Source organism: Pholis gunnellus (genome assembly GCF_910591455.1).
Source record: "Pholis gunnellus genome assembly, chromosome: 14".
Lineage (NCBI taxonomy): Eukaryota > Metazoa > Chordata > Actinopteri > Perciformes > Pholidae > Pholis > Pholis gunnellus.
The window spans coordinates 19,294,549-19,309,577 of record NC_136541.1 but is presented as its reverse complement, the minus strand read 5'-3'; the positions used below and the strand labels follow the sequence as shown (position 1 = coordinate 19,309,577).

Here is a 15,029-nt window from a genome sequence, read left to right as displayed (position 1 = left end):
CCCCTCCTCCCCACCGTTTGACAGGAACACCAAAAAATCCCCGCTCCTCTCCTCCTCAACATGACCACATCTCTTGAGGGATATATGTGTGTGCGTGTTAACATGGATTTGATTTGTGCGTTTCCCTCGGCGCTGATGGGAAATCTTGTGAGCTTGTGACAGACAGAGAGAAAAAGACAGTAAAGGGATATCACACCACGGTGACGGTTTCATGCATGCATTACATCTTTTTCGCCTCTCTGTCCTCTATTCCCTCTCACCGCAACCTTGAACACATGCACGGATATCTGAGCGTGTAAGAGGAACGGAGGGAGTTGTGCTATTGATTGCAGGTCGAAACAACAGGTCAAAAGGGTTAACACGTGTGAGAGGATCCGTATTGCAAGGTGTGGGGGGGGGGGCTGCAGTGGGAAGTGGTTAAGGAGGTGTCCAAGGGTCTACAGTGTGGGGGGGGGGGGGGGCTCTAAGATGATATAATACACTTGCTTACGTTCTCCCAATGGCTGTGACGTGCTCAGCTCGATTTCTGGAGATTTTGAGCAACATGTGTTGCAACTGAAACGTGTGATTCATGAAGGGGAGCGCCGTTTATATCACACAGACTATGGCTCCAACTGCCAATGCGGCCCATTGATGGTCAGATTTTAAGTGTCATTTGCCCCCCGCGGTAAACTGGCAGAAACAAATATCTTATCAGACATGGAGATGGCAGATTTAAAGTGGGAGAATGAGCCTCCCTTCCTAGTTTCTGGCTAAAAGTAAAAGACTGCAACAAAAAGGAGGAAATATCAACAAAGTACGGTCAGAAATAATTCAGTCCGAGTTGGACAATGACAACATGTGAGAGAGAGAGAGAGCGAGAGAGAGAGAGAGAGAGAGAGGGGGGAGAGAGAGAGAGAGAGAGAGAGAGAGAGGGGGAGAGAGAGACGGAGCGGGGTGTGTTTGGCACTGCTTTGCTACAGCACCAGGTTAGGTGGCAGGGCCATTTGGCGAAGGCGCCGGTGCTAGACTTGATGGATGAGACAAACCGCGGGCTCTTTTCTCTTGTAACTTTCAAATCATTAAGCCTTTTACACGGCCATGCAGATTTTTATAGCCACCTCAGACAATCTGCCGCTCGTTCATGTCTCTAGATCAGCGGGGATGGGAGAAGACAGAGGGAGGGTAATGTGGATAATGTCATAACTTCATCCAACGTGGTCCACATTCCTTAATCGTTATACTGTGGATTTTCATTTATATTTTTTATGAAACGCTAGGATATAATATCTTATAGTTTTCCTGGTTTCAGTTTCTTTTTTTTGTATAGGAGTAAGAGCTTGGTTTTGATAGGTTTCATATAAAAAAAAGTTTGAAACTTTTTAGGCTAATCTCCCATATTACGTTTAAAAAGATTTTAATATGGTAATTGTATGCCTTTTTATCCCCAAAATATTTTTGTACCAAACATAATAACTTGCTCTGCCTTTGGACAGTACTCAGATTAAGTGGGGGAGAAAAACTAAATGTTTCACATCATTCAGAACAAGTTTGTTTGAGAAAATTAGCTTAATTTAGAATGTTTTAAATTTATAGTTTATGATACAATGTGTCGGTCTTTCCATCTACTATTAATATTTATTTTAAAGATTTGAAGGTAGCAACAACAAATAAATGACAATTTTACTGCTCTCGTGTCAAGCTACGCTAGCTTTTACCAGGACTAGCTTAGCTCTTTTTGTTTTCTCCATAATGACTGGATTATGCTGCACAGTACTGCATCATTTATATGAAATGTATAGCTAAATTACCAAAATGCTGGCACATCAAAATGTTTTCCATTAAAGCCAGGGTCAATGTATCTTAAATTAAGCTAAGGCTAGTAGTAGCTTTCTCAGTAGCTAGCTTTTACTTGACTTAGCTCTCTGTCTTTAGCTGTCTAGTTGACTGTTCTTCTGTAACAGAGTACAACAGTCACTGCAGTTTTGTTTTTAGCTCCGTTTTGTGTTATTTTTTCTTCACATACGGTTAAACAGATGTTACCCCTTAAAAAAGTATGTTTCTGCCCTTAACTCAATGTTGACCAAATATCTATGCTGCGTAGCCTCTTAGCTTCATAGAGCAGTTCTTGGAACTATTCTTAAATTATGTGATGGTTTATGTTCCCTTTGACGCTGCTCCTTTTCTTCAAAATCACCCAAAGGATTTGGTGCGGTTTAGGGTCAGGAAACAGAAAAACAAAAGTATTTAAAGGACATTTTAAAATATTCAGTTCGCCAAAATCTGAGTTGCAGCTCACAGAACACACGGCGCTCATTCACACCTTCTAAATGACATAATGTGGAATTTCTCTTGATCCATGTAAGACCTTTAAGATATGCAAACATTTCAAATCCCATCCCTGATGATCCTGCTATCGCAAGGCAGGCGGAAAAACAGACAAATGCAGGTATACGCAGCGGGTAATCTGGCCGCTGAGAGGACAGCGCTGACATTGATGTAAGATTTTAATCTGCTGCTCCTCTTTGCCGGGCACGTTTTGCAATAACGAGTACGGCTCGGCACAACCAGGAGATTCATGGTGAGGTTATGAGTTTCTATTAAGAAAACCCAGTTAGCTAAGACAAACTTTTACACAGTGACATAACATAATTGTACTTCTCTTCTTTTTTATGGCATCCTATTTATTTTTCCTTTGAGTGTGTGCGTGTGTTTAACACAGGTAAGAAAGGCCAATAATGTTAATGACGAACCAGAAGCGACAACAGGCTGGGTGTTCCAGCGACGCGCTCTGAATATTATCAATAACAGCTTGTGTGCGTATATGTACGTGTGCACATGCCACCATCCATCCGTCCCTCTCATTTCACCTCCACAGGCCTCCTCCTCCGCTGTTAGGATTCAATTAACACAGTGCAGGCAGCCATGGCACCCTCATTAAAGCTAATTAGTTAAAACATCAGCCAATCTAGCGTTAATTGGCTTTGGTAATTAATTCAGCCCGCTAGACCATATGAAAGCAGCAGGGAGGGGGATAATGAGAGGGAGCGAGGGGCTGGAGAGAGAGGACGGAGGAGAGCGGGAGGAGAGGAGGATAAAAGAGGACAGACTGAAGGAAATGAGGAGATTAAATGAGGGAGATAAAGAGAGATAACTAATAGAGCGGCGCTGTGAAGGGCAGCCTTCTTTCTGTAAGTGTCTCTAGTTACACTAGTCGGTCTGGTCAGATAAAAAGGTCAACAAAATAAACTCTTACAGGGAAAAAGAAGCATTAACGTTCTCATTCACAGCATATTAATACCTTCAAGTCTCAGTGTCAATTCCAACGCAGCACCAAAGAGCTGGAGCTTTGTGTTTGTGTTGATTAGGGCCGAGTCAGGGCGTCTATTTCGAACTTGCTGACACCCACTGACTCGGCACGTTCCCGTCGCGACGAGGCTCCCTTTAGGGGTGGAAATGAGTGCCGACAGGCCTCACGCCCACACCCCCTTCCGTCAGGTATCCCTGCTCCTCCTGGACAGCTGAGGGAGGAGAAACGGAACAGAGACAGTCAGCAGAGAGAGGAGAAGAGAGAGGCCGTAGGTCAGCGGAATCGTGTCTCCTGTTTTGAATAGCAAAAATTACACAGCAACAGAAAAACAATAAAAGTCAACGCAGAATTAGAAGTGCTTTCCATACTGAACAAGTATAATCATAAAGTAATTAAAAGTTCAATTTGTCTGCCTTTAATGTCAAATGTGCTCAATCTAAAATCATTAAATATTAATGATTAATTATGATGATTAATTATTCATTACCGTATATATTTAAAGCGTGGGTTGTGGTAACATGACTATATTCATTTTTTAAATATAGCATAATAAAGAACTATTGTTTAATCCTACAAGAAATCCTGATACTTTTGATTTTTTTTTCAAACCAACAGCAGGAGCCCGTTTATATTGTTTATCCACCCTTTCATTTTTTCCTCTATCACTGGGTACAATAGCTACAGTGACCATATATGTATTTCTTGATTCTATATAAATAAATGCTCACAATTGAATTTCTATTCCAGATAACATGTCGGCAGCTTTTAGAAACGTACACTTTAATCTATATGGAATAAATTGCGTTTGCAATTGCCAATCTCCTGCAGGAAAGACGATAGCTTGTAGCATGTGTGCGTGCGTTGGCGTGTGTGCGCGTGATATACGGGCTCTTGGATTGAGATTCAGCCTGTATAGCGGCTAGTTGTGCCTCTGCTCTGTGGGTCAGTGCTTGGTTAATGCTCCATTAATTTACTTCTTTCTCCCTCGCCACTGTCTCTCTCATTCACACACGCACGCACACACACACACAAACACACATACACACATGCGCACACACTGACAAGGTGATTGATTGGATAAACAGCTGTCAGTAGTTGGAGGTTACCTCACCAGCATCACGCTGCTGTCTTTCAGACGGACACGCTCAGCAGGGTCCCAGGAGTAAAACCCACATCACACATGCTGACGCACACTTGTAAACAGACGCACACACACACGCACACACACACACACACACAGACACTCATCAGATGACCATTTATCAGTGTAGGTTCAAAACCAGGGTGATTTATGACTTGTTTATGTCTTTGTGTTTCCCTTTTGTTTTCCCCGAATCCTCCAAATTTCTCATACATTTTCTTCATTTATTTTTTCTTCATATTCATTTATTTATTTATTTATCTCTTCATCTATGACGTCTTCAGGGCCCAAACCTTCCCCCTGTAACAGATTGAAAGAATATTCTACATGGAGTAAGCCACAGTGTTCCCATGTTGCCAAAACGTCCCGTCCATGTAAAATATATGCATTTTTTCCGATTTACATTTCACTCTTTCGCACGAGTGCGACACGCATGTGTTCACGCACAGAAATAGTCCCTTGACTTAAACAGACAGCAAGCACACTGCTGCTACACACACACACACACACACACCTTTCCCCTCTCAATCCCTCTATCCGGCCATCTCTTCATCCCTCCTCTCTCCGCCGCCGACATTTCATTTGCTTTTCTAAAAGTGACAACCCCAGGGAGCGCGGGGGAGGGAGGGGAGGGCGGGGAGGGACGGTGAAAAGAGCCCGGTGATGAGTTTTGAGCGGGGCGTGGAGGAGTGCTATTTAAAAGCGCCATGCATCATTGTCAGGGAGTGAGAACGCGCAAACACACACACACACACACACACACACACGTCCGTGATCAGACAGACAGGAAAAACACATACACACACACACACACACACATGCATGGAGAAGCGAATACGCTGCCCGGGTGGCAAACTGAAGTTGACCCCCGTTCCATTTCATCAAATGTCCTCTGAATGAGCCGCACAGCCTCATCTATTTTGCACACACACACACACACACACACACACACACACACACACCAACACACACACACACACACACACGGAGCTAGTGATCAGCCTAGTGTCTAGCCTGCTTAAATCACAGCTCACTTAAGAAAAAAACATATCACCTCACTGGGAGAAGCGCACACACACACCTTTGCTAGTCCCATTTGTGTTAATGCGGCCCCCTGGTTTTGGGCTTTAGGGCTCATATTTGCCATTATGGAGATGATGGCTTTACGGGGGCCTCTCACCTCACCTTGCGCTGGTTGCGGGGGGTGAGAGAGAGAGAGAGAGATAGAGAGGGGAGAGTGGAAATGAAGGCTGACACCTCGTGGGATTTATTTGATTGTGGATGCGAAGCGGTGTCATTCTGGAGAGGAGGGGGGGATAAAGGGGGGGATGAAGCAGAGACGAGGAGGCCTGAAGCCCTCGGGCTAAGTGAAAAGAAGGAGACGCGATGGCAGGGTGAAGGGAAAGAAAGAAATAAAGGAAAGGAAAAGGGAAAAAGGAAGAGACTGCAGGGAGGGGGGGGGGCCCTCTTTCCCTTTTCCGTGAATCAAATCAAATTCCCCTTATCGCACATTATTTGAAGAGGTTATCGGGCGCGGTAATGCGGTTACACGCCGGGCCGCGGCTGAGAGATTTCCTTGTTTACCGATGTTGGCGGGTGTTATAGCTAACCGGCCGGACGAGTGGTGAGGCGAGGGGGGGGAGGGAGGAGGAGGAGGAGGGGAAGAGGAGAAAAGAGGGGTAGCGGGCATAAACACTTGATGCATGTCAGAAAACTCATTTAGGGGAACAACAAGGAGGGGGATTGAAAGTGTGTGTGCGTGTGTGTGTGTGTTTTGGCACAAACAAGGAGAAGACAACTGTTCAAGGACAGAAAAACAGCCTCTACATGTAGACACTTTGTAATTCCATTTGGGGAAATGTGTGTGTGTGAGTGTGTGTTCGCCCCACCAACACACTGTACATGTGCCAACTCATAAATCTGGCCCTCCTCTTTTCTGACTCTTATTGTTGCGCTTAAATCCCGTTTACATGCCCAGTGCTCATTAGCTGATTGTGTGTATAATTTACAAGTGAATTCGATCGGTCGCAATGGACTTAAAAGATGTTTCTAGACGTTAGGTGCGTCTTTTGAATTGAAAGCAAAATGTTCCTTTAATTGCTGATTGCTGATCTATAGACGGCATACAAAAGTGTTTTCTAGTTTTTTGGTTTCAGGAACAGTCCCGAGAGGAGAGATAAAAGCGAAAGGGATGACACGCAGTACAGCTCATTAAATGGGATTTTGGACCCACCGTGTTGTGAGTACATGGTTTGCCTCTTAGCCCATTGAGCCATGAGGACACCCCAAATGGTTTTTTATCTCTGGCCCCAATGAGAGCCCGGTATCGAGCTGACAATCCCCGTCCTCTCTGGAGGTGGCCTTTTACCTCAGCCCATTGTAGTCTGTGACTGGGAGCCTGCGCTATCTAGCATCTATTGATTCCCACTTCATCTGGACCAAAGCAACGCAGGAGAGAGACAGAGAGAGACAGAGAGACAGAGAGAGAGAAGTGTGTGTGTGTGTGTGTGTGTGTGTGTGTGTGTGTGTGTGTGTGTGTGTGTGTGTGTGTGAACAGCAGAGGAGATAAAGTTAAACAAAATGTTTCAAGTGTTAAAAGGGAGTCAACTTTTTTAATATTATTGGTGCACTAAGAGGGGAGGGAAATATGGAAGATCAGAAAAATGTGTTTAAGAAGAAAAAGGGACCAAATGTAGAAGAAGAATAAAACAAGGAAGTGAGAAAAGAAAAAGAAGGAAAGAAGAAACGAAGGGCACAATGGCCAAACCGTGGAGAAAGTAAGGTTGTTAGGAAAGGAAAGCAGGAAGGAAAGGAGGAATGAAAGCAACAGCAAAAGTGAAACAATGATGAGGAAAGAAGGAAGGAAGATCAGAAAAACATGTATGAGAAGAAAAAAGGGGAAAAGATATAGAAGAAGAATAAAACAAGGAAGAAATGAAAAGGAGGAAAGAAGGAAGGAAGGTACCAAACCTTACGAGATAGTAAGGTTGTAAAGGAAGGAAAGGAAGAATACCAGGATGAAAGCAAGGGCAAAAGTGAAACAAGGAGGGACGGGTCCTCTTTGCTCTCCACTCTTCCGTATGATGTAGCTCTCTCCGCCTCACCATCTGGTGTCTATAATTACCTGTGTGTGTGTGTGTGTGTGTGTGAGTGTGTATGTGACTCCTTCTTATTTCATTTATTAAAAAGCTTCTATCATGTTAACTGTGGGTTATAATAGTCTTTATTTAACTTTTTTAATGATTATTAGGGGGTTATAAGCGTTTTTTTTAATTATGAAATCCAGTCATGCTGATTTATTTACACACAGCACATTTGACCCCTAACTCTTCACCAGCTCAAAAACTATACTTGCATCATTTTATTATGTCAGATGTCCGCTACAGAAAACGACTCATTACTTCTGCTTCCCAGAATTTCAATACACTGGATGTCTGTGACATAAAAAAAACACATTGGTGTTGACAGCAGAGGATATGCAAGGGGCTCGTTACAGGGAAATGTATGTCTCACACACACTGTACACAACATGAGATGAAATAGGATTTAGGGATTCTCTGGTTCCAGTTAGACCGGCCTAAGTGTCCACGTCAGCGCTACAGCAGCGGGTAAATAAATCAGGACAGGAGATCCCAAAAGTCAGTTGGATATGCTTCCTGCTAGTCGGGTGACGTATTGTTTTGTGACACGAACAATGACCAGCCGTGAAGTGGATCAAGTGGCAGAGATTAAAAGGACGCAAGAAGAAGGGGAGATGGGGGAGATCGGGTGGAATGAGGACAGAAGAAGAAAGAGAAGATAAAGTGAGCGAGGAATGGAGTGAGGTAGGAAGACAGACAAGACAGGGATTGAGAGGGAGATAGAAAGGGGAAGAAAGTCAGGGAGAAGCGGAAGATGAGACGATCCATCTTGGCACATTAGGGGGGGGATCAAGCCTGCACTCCATCATGGCTGTCAGAGAGAGGCGCACCTCCTCTCCGCTCTCCTCCATCCATCCCTCCGCCGGCCCGGGCGTTCTCACTGAAGAATCGCGACACTAAAAAGTCCTGTCAGGCCTATTTCCTTGTTATTGTCCAGCCCTCTCCCTCTCCCTCCTCCCTCCTCCCTCCTCTCCCCTCCTCTGACTCCGATGCCTTCCCTCTGCTCCCTGAGATTAAACGCACCCATGTTGCGCCGCAGGGAGTGTGTGTGTGTGTGTGTGTGTGTGTTTGAGCTGTGAGGTCCAATGCAGGACATGTGGGAGGCTCCTAGGTGTGTGTGTGTGTGTGTGTGTGTGTGTGTGTTGCCCCGACATTAATCATCTTTAAGGCGCTGACAAGCCATGGTGTGCGACATCACATCACATCAACCCCCCCTCCCCCCCCCCTCCCCTTCCTCCACTCCCCTCCTTCTTCGTCCCCTCCTCTGGATTTATCTGTCCGCTCGCCTCTCCCCGTCACTCACTTCCCTCAGGGAGAGAAGGGGAAAGTAGGGGGGGGGGGGGGGGGGGGACGGAAGGGGTGAGAGTGACACGTAAAGGGCGAGAGAACAGGAAAGAAAGTCAAGTCCTTAGATTTGACAACATGTTCTAATACGTTGCACATGCGCTGACACGATAACCAAGAAATCTGAATTGATGGCTGCTTGTTGGACCGTTTTTAATCAGTTTGAGTCTCTGGGAGACAACCAAAAATATGAATCAGTCAACTCGTGATCTGCATTTTAAATTCAAAGATCTGAGCCACGTCGTCATTAATTTAATGTTTACTCATGTACAAATGATTCGGACAGTAAAGGTGCGTCCTGTTCTAGCACATGACTACCTGTTCCATCACATCAAGTACAATCGGAGTGTTTGAACTCTGCGTGCACGGTGAACAGCTTGGTGCAGGACGGCCCCAATTCCAATCCGGCTCCACTTTCTAGTCTTTCCGTGTCGTTGATTGTTGACATTCTGTTGTCACACCCCGCGCATCTACGCTTCCTTTTTCATCACTGTTTTGTTAATAATACAAATAAAAGTCAGAACATTCCTCAATTCAAAGGAAAATCACCTCACATTGAAATGCAAAAAAAGAAAAAGAAAAGGTAAACTCATGCTGTGCAAAATAAGTATTTACTTTTATGTGTTTTACATTACAAAAGCCTAAAAAATAATCAAGGACGGGCATACGTTTGTGTCTGTGTGTGTGTGTGTGTGTGAGTGCGTCCATGTCCTCCAGGTGTGTGTTTTGTCCGCGGAATAGAAAGAGCCCCATCAGCTGCAGACAGGGATTGGATCTCTCTTTGTTTGCTGTGGCGGATGGCGACGGCTTCAGCATGACTCAAATTATCTTGTCAAAGCAATAAAGAGAAGGGTGGGGAAAGTGGGGGTTGGGGGGGGGGGGGGGCAGAGGAGAGCAGAGGGAAAGAAAGGAGGCGAGCAACATGAGGGGAAAGAGAAAGTGATGGGGCAACAGAAAAAGAAAGAAAGATGGAAAAAAAAAGAGGGGGAGGCGAACAATGAAATAATCAGAGAGGAGATGAGGAATAGGAGAGAGGAGGAGAAAGAAATGAAACAAATAAATGGATGGTCGGGAGCAGAAAATTAGAAATGGATGAGGCCGGAGAGAGAGAGAGAGAGAGAGAGAGAGAGAGAGAGCGCAGGGAGGGATAGGTGTGGGGAGAAAAAGAGTAAGAGGCAGAGGGAGAGATGGAGAGTAATCGATTACCTATTTTTCAAAGTCACTTAACGTGTCCAGTGCTGTGGCTCTGTTAAGTAGAGGTGCAGGAGAATGGGAGGCCGGTATGCACACGCACGCTCTGAGAAAGAGGAGGAGGAGGAGGGGTGTGTGTGTGTGTGTGTGTGTGTGTGTGTGTGTGTGTGTGTTCCCCACTAGTTGATGAGTTCTCTTGCAGGAAACTGTTCTGACACACCAATGTGTGAGCGAGGAATACGTGTCCCCAGAGGGCTGCGTGTATGTGTGTGTGTGTGTGTGTGTGCGGACAGGGAGTCCCCCCCCTTACCTGGTCCTCCCGTTGCCGTAGTGACAAGCAGTCTAAACGGGATATCCTGGCTGAGGCGGAGCCTTTTGTTCCCCGGACTAAAAAAAGCCTGTTTGATTGGCTAAATACAGGAAATCAGGAAGTGTCCTCCGACATTAAGCACTGAGACACTTTCAATAGATGTTATTTTTAGCCGGCTCAGACGGACTCAAAGGCAAACTTGAGAAAGTTGGGTGTATACTACGCACACACACAAACACAAAGGCACCAAGACAACAACATGCAAAAAAAAAAAAAAATGTAAAATGCCAAGTGCGCACTTTCTCGATACACACAATGACACGCACACACACAGGTGGGCCCCCGCCCTGTGCCCCGCCGATCAAGGACAATGAAGTGAGGTAGTGTTGGCAGACTCTATACAGCATTATCTCATCCACGGTGGGACACTTCTTTAAATCTGCTTCGACCTGAGAGGACACGCTGGAGACTGTGCGGCACTCTATTCCCCCTTTTTCGACTGTGTGTAAAAGCAGAATTAGAATGCACGTGCACTTCATGTGTGTGGTGGCACGATTACACAATCCTTCCTCGAGTGTCCTTGGTGAATTCAAGGGCTGCCGGGTCGACTTTGTAGAGTGTGTACTGCACGGCGGATGCAAAGTTGAAAACATTTGATTTGAAACAAGACAGACCCGACTGTATGTATTTGTGTGCTTGATACAAGGTGCAATCTGTCCTATATACATACTGATGTTCCTCCCTTTGTCCTTTGTCTCCAGGTAAAAAGAAGATGTCCCTGTATGACAGCCAGGCCCCAATCTGTCCCATCTGCCAGGTGCTGCTGAGGCCCGGAGAGCTACAGGAACACATGGAGACGGAGATAGAGAGGCTAGCCGCCGTATGCTTCAGGTAGGCCTGAAACACATGTGCATGTTGTTTCACACGCAGTGTCCGGTCTCAGTACCCCGAAATCTGGTCTCAGTACCACCTGGTCTCAGAATACCGCAGCATCCGGTCCCGTATACCACCATGCTCAGAGACAGCTTCACCCTGCAGGCCACTCTGAACGGTCATCACTAGCAAAACTACTTGGTTATTAAGCCTAATAAAACACGTTGTTTCTTCTCAGAATGGTGACGTAACAACCGTAACAACGTAACTACCTGTAGACAAACAACAACCGCCCTTACGTCCCATTACGTGACAATCGTAAAGTCAACATCTGGTATTGGTTTCACAGGAACAGCGGTCTCCTGGGTGAAAGTCCGTTGTTTGCTTTGCACATTCAATGAGCATTGTTGACTGCTTCTCTGTACGCGAATAAGTGACTTGAAACTGAGAGCAGCTTGCTAACCAATGATTTTTGACTCTTTCCTCGCATTTCCAGTCTTTCTGCTAAGCGAAGCGAAACACATCGCTGCATACCGTCATCGTGTACGCAGATAATTCAAACCGATGTCAATCCCGAAGACAAAATACTTCACTGGCTCGTAAAGATGTGTGTTTTTTAGGCCGAGGGTTGGAGGCTGAGCTTTAACTCAGCTTTCATGTCAGACTCACTGACCGCCGCTCTTCCCGAGCTGAGATTTCGGTGCCATAAATCTGCATAAAAGGCATCGGCATGCCGTCGACGTAACGCTAAGTGTTTCCTGCGGGGATTAGGATTCAAACCTGTGACCTCAAGTTCGATGCCCCCCCCACCCCCTCGCTTCTCCTCATCACAGTTGCACGAGCTGGTTTACGGCGAATAAATCAACTCCAAGCCGTTTTAACGATGGGACACAACCATTAGGATCCATATTTCACCTTGACCGCACGTCTGGCTACATGTTTGTGTACATACAGAACGTGTGTGGCTTGTGTGTGTGTGTGTTTGTGTGTGACCCGGCGTCCACCTTAGCGGCCCAGCTTTATGATAGTCCCCATTAACCTGGAGGAACGGGGCAACAGATAGCGTCACCCCACATATAAAATCACACTTCATTTACCCCCGTTTACACCTCCCTTACCCCTCCTCCCTTCTGTCCCTGTCCTCGCTCCTCTCGCTCCCGTTCTCCTCAGCTGCCCTCTTGTTCCCCCATCCGGCTCCGTCCTTCTTCTTTCTCCTCTTCACAGCTTTTCCACATTTTCTTCCCTGACTCTCTTTTTCATCTCCGTCGTCTTCTAGCCCGATCCTGTCATTTCTTCCATCGCCTCATTTCGGAGGGTTTCTAGAAGCTACAAGCTAACATCAGACCAGAAGCAGCGACCTGGGGTACGCCCACGGAAACATAGGGAATAAAGACGGAGAAGTAGATGGAATAGAGTGCTGAAGGAAGGAGTCTTTAAACACGGAAATTTGTTTGTATTTTCGCACTTCCTGTTCCATCCACCCATCCATCTCGGTCAATGTGTTTTTGATTAGATGCCTGAAATGTCTGTGGCTAACACAAGCTTAAGAGATTGAAAGGTTTTTGTTCCATGATATATACAGAGCACTACACGGTCAGGCTCCTACATACGTAGCTGATCTTCTTCACCCCTATCCACCCGCCCGCACTCTCAGGTCAAACGCTCTAGGTCTTCTGTCTGTTCCACGTACACACTTTAAAACCCGTGGTGACCAAGCTTTTGGAGCAGTAGCAACTCTACGCCTCGCAGATTCTGTAAACACTTTTAAAAAATCTGCTCAAAACGCACCTTTTTAGACTGGCGTTTGGGTAAAACCCATGTCCTAGATCTGCTTTTAAACATGTTTTAATTTCGTTTAGTTTTTATGCGTATATGTAACTTATTGGCCCTATGGCCACATTGTGTTTTTTTATGCTTTTAAATTTCTGCTCTGTTAAGCACTTTGTGACTTTTTTGTCTGTGAAAAGCGCCGTATAAATACATTTAATTCATTCATTCATATTGAATGTGTCATTAAATACTCCGCTCGCGCATTTTGAAGATTTTGCGTGTCTCAAAAAAGTGGATGTGTTGTAGTTGGTTTGTAGCTTAACGTTAGCTTTTTACTTCCATTTCTGAAGATTAAACGTTAGCATTTTTTAAGGGAACCAGTTACAAGCTAACTTTCTGTGTTGGCCTGGAAAAATACGTCGTGCCTGCCACGAGGAGTGAGGAGACGGATTCCTTTTTGTCATATGAAAGTAAAATAACAGACATCTACAGAACTAAGCGATACAGGAAATAGAGTTTGCTAACTTGTTCCGGAGATGGTTTAAGTTGTTGTAAATTCCAACGACTAAGCCATCTCCATGACAACTGAGCACACTTGAACCCTCAACAAAGGCCACGAGATGGTGGCTGAAAAAGAACAGAACATAACGAAATAGAATAGATCACATCGGAGAGCTGAGTGAGGGTCATCCATCCATCCATCGTCTGATATGGTGAGGTGTGTGTGTGTGTGTGTGTGTGTTTCAATAATTAATAAAGGTTAGTAGTCTGCCCTTCCCTCTGTGGGTCTGAGATACACACACACACACACACACACACACACACACACACACACACACACACACACAGGCGGTTATTTAAGGAAATAGCGTCATCCCCGGGTGAGATGGTGGCTAACGTCACGGCTGGCTGATTTAGCTACTCACCATTAACCCGTCCGACACGTGCACACACACACAAAAATACACGCACATATACACACATACACACACACACAACGTGGGAAAAAGAATAAGAAAAAAGGCGAGGAGGGAGGGAATAAGGATGCAAAATATCAAATTTTAAGATATTTTGATGGAGATGTTCTTTTAGAGAACACACGCAAACACAAAGTGTGAAATGGCTTTTATTCTAAGCAAGAGATAGAATAAAAGTGTGTGTGTGTGTGTGTGTGTGTGTGTGTGTGTGTGTGTGTGTGTGTGTGTGTGTGTGTTATATCGCAAAACCACATTGTATATCGCTCACACGCGCACGCTTGCTCTCCCTCTCCCCGGCTCTCTGCATGGTAGCAGCCATCATTGAAAGTGACAGTGGGAATTTGGTCCAATTTGTAGTAAATCTGCCTTTAATGACGGCCGGCGCTCGCTGAATGAAAGAGCCGTGGGTATGGAAACGAACGGCGCGTGCGCGCGTGTGTGAGAACACTCGCGCGTCCCATATACATCCGCCGGTTGGCCTCTCCTCTGCCAACATCTGCTCTTCTGTGCTGTTTCTATTTGTTTTGCTGTATTCCTCTCCTCCGCCCTCGCTGTGCGTTTGATTACGACTGCCACCCTGTCCTCTCTGGTGACTGTGAGCTCCGTCGCCTGTTCATGGGCCACGGCTCCTCGTGCACGGACACGGAAATCACACACACACACACACACACACACAGTTGAGCAAATGGTGATCTATCATGCCCTGTAAACGTCAGGTGGCTCGTGGGGGCAAAGTAATCTACATACCCCATCACCCCTCCTGTACGTACCCCTGCTCCTCTTCCTCCTCCTCCTCTTCCTCCTCCATAATCAATTTGCCTCCACGAGCCCCCCCCCCCCCAACCTCTTCCGGCAGACAACACAAAAAGGCAAAAAGCAATCAGCATCTCGAGGCAAGCACCATCCCTCCATTCCTCTTTTCATCCATTCCACCCAACTCCCACTGAAAAAGGACTTATTCATCTCTCTCTCTCTCTTTCTCTCTCTCTCTCTC

General features: G+C 45.7%; 1 protein-coding gene across 3 annotated transcripts in view; it reads left to right on the top strand.

Annotated features, from left to right (window-relative positions):
- rnf220a (ring finger protein 220a) overlaps positions 1-15,029 on the top strand; it is a gene marked incomplete at its 5' end in the record, with an annotated part of 145,692 nt that overhangs the window by 93,497 nt on the left and 37,166 nt on the right. For all 3 annotated transcript variants that reach the window (XM_079173573.1, XM_079173574.1, XM_079173572.1), the window contains one exon: positions 11,177-11,306. In XM_079173573.1, the coding sequence (XP_079029699.1) occupies positions 11,177-11,306 (130 nt within the window). The remainder of the gene's footprint in view (positions 1-11,176; positions 11,307-15,029) is intronic.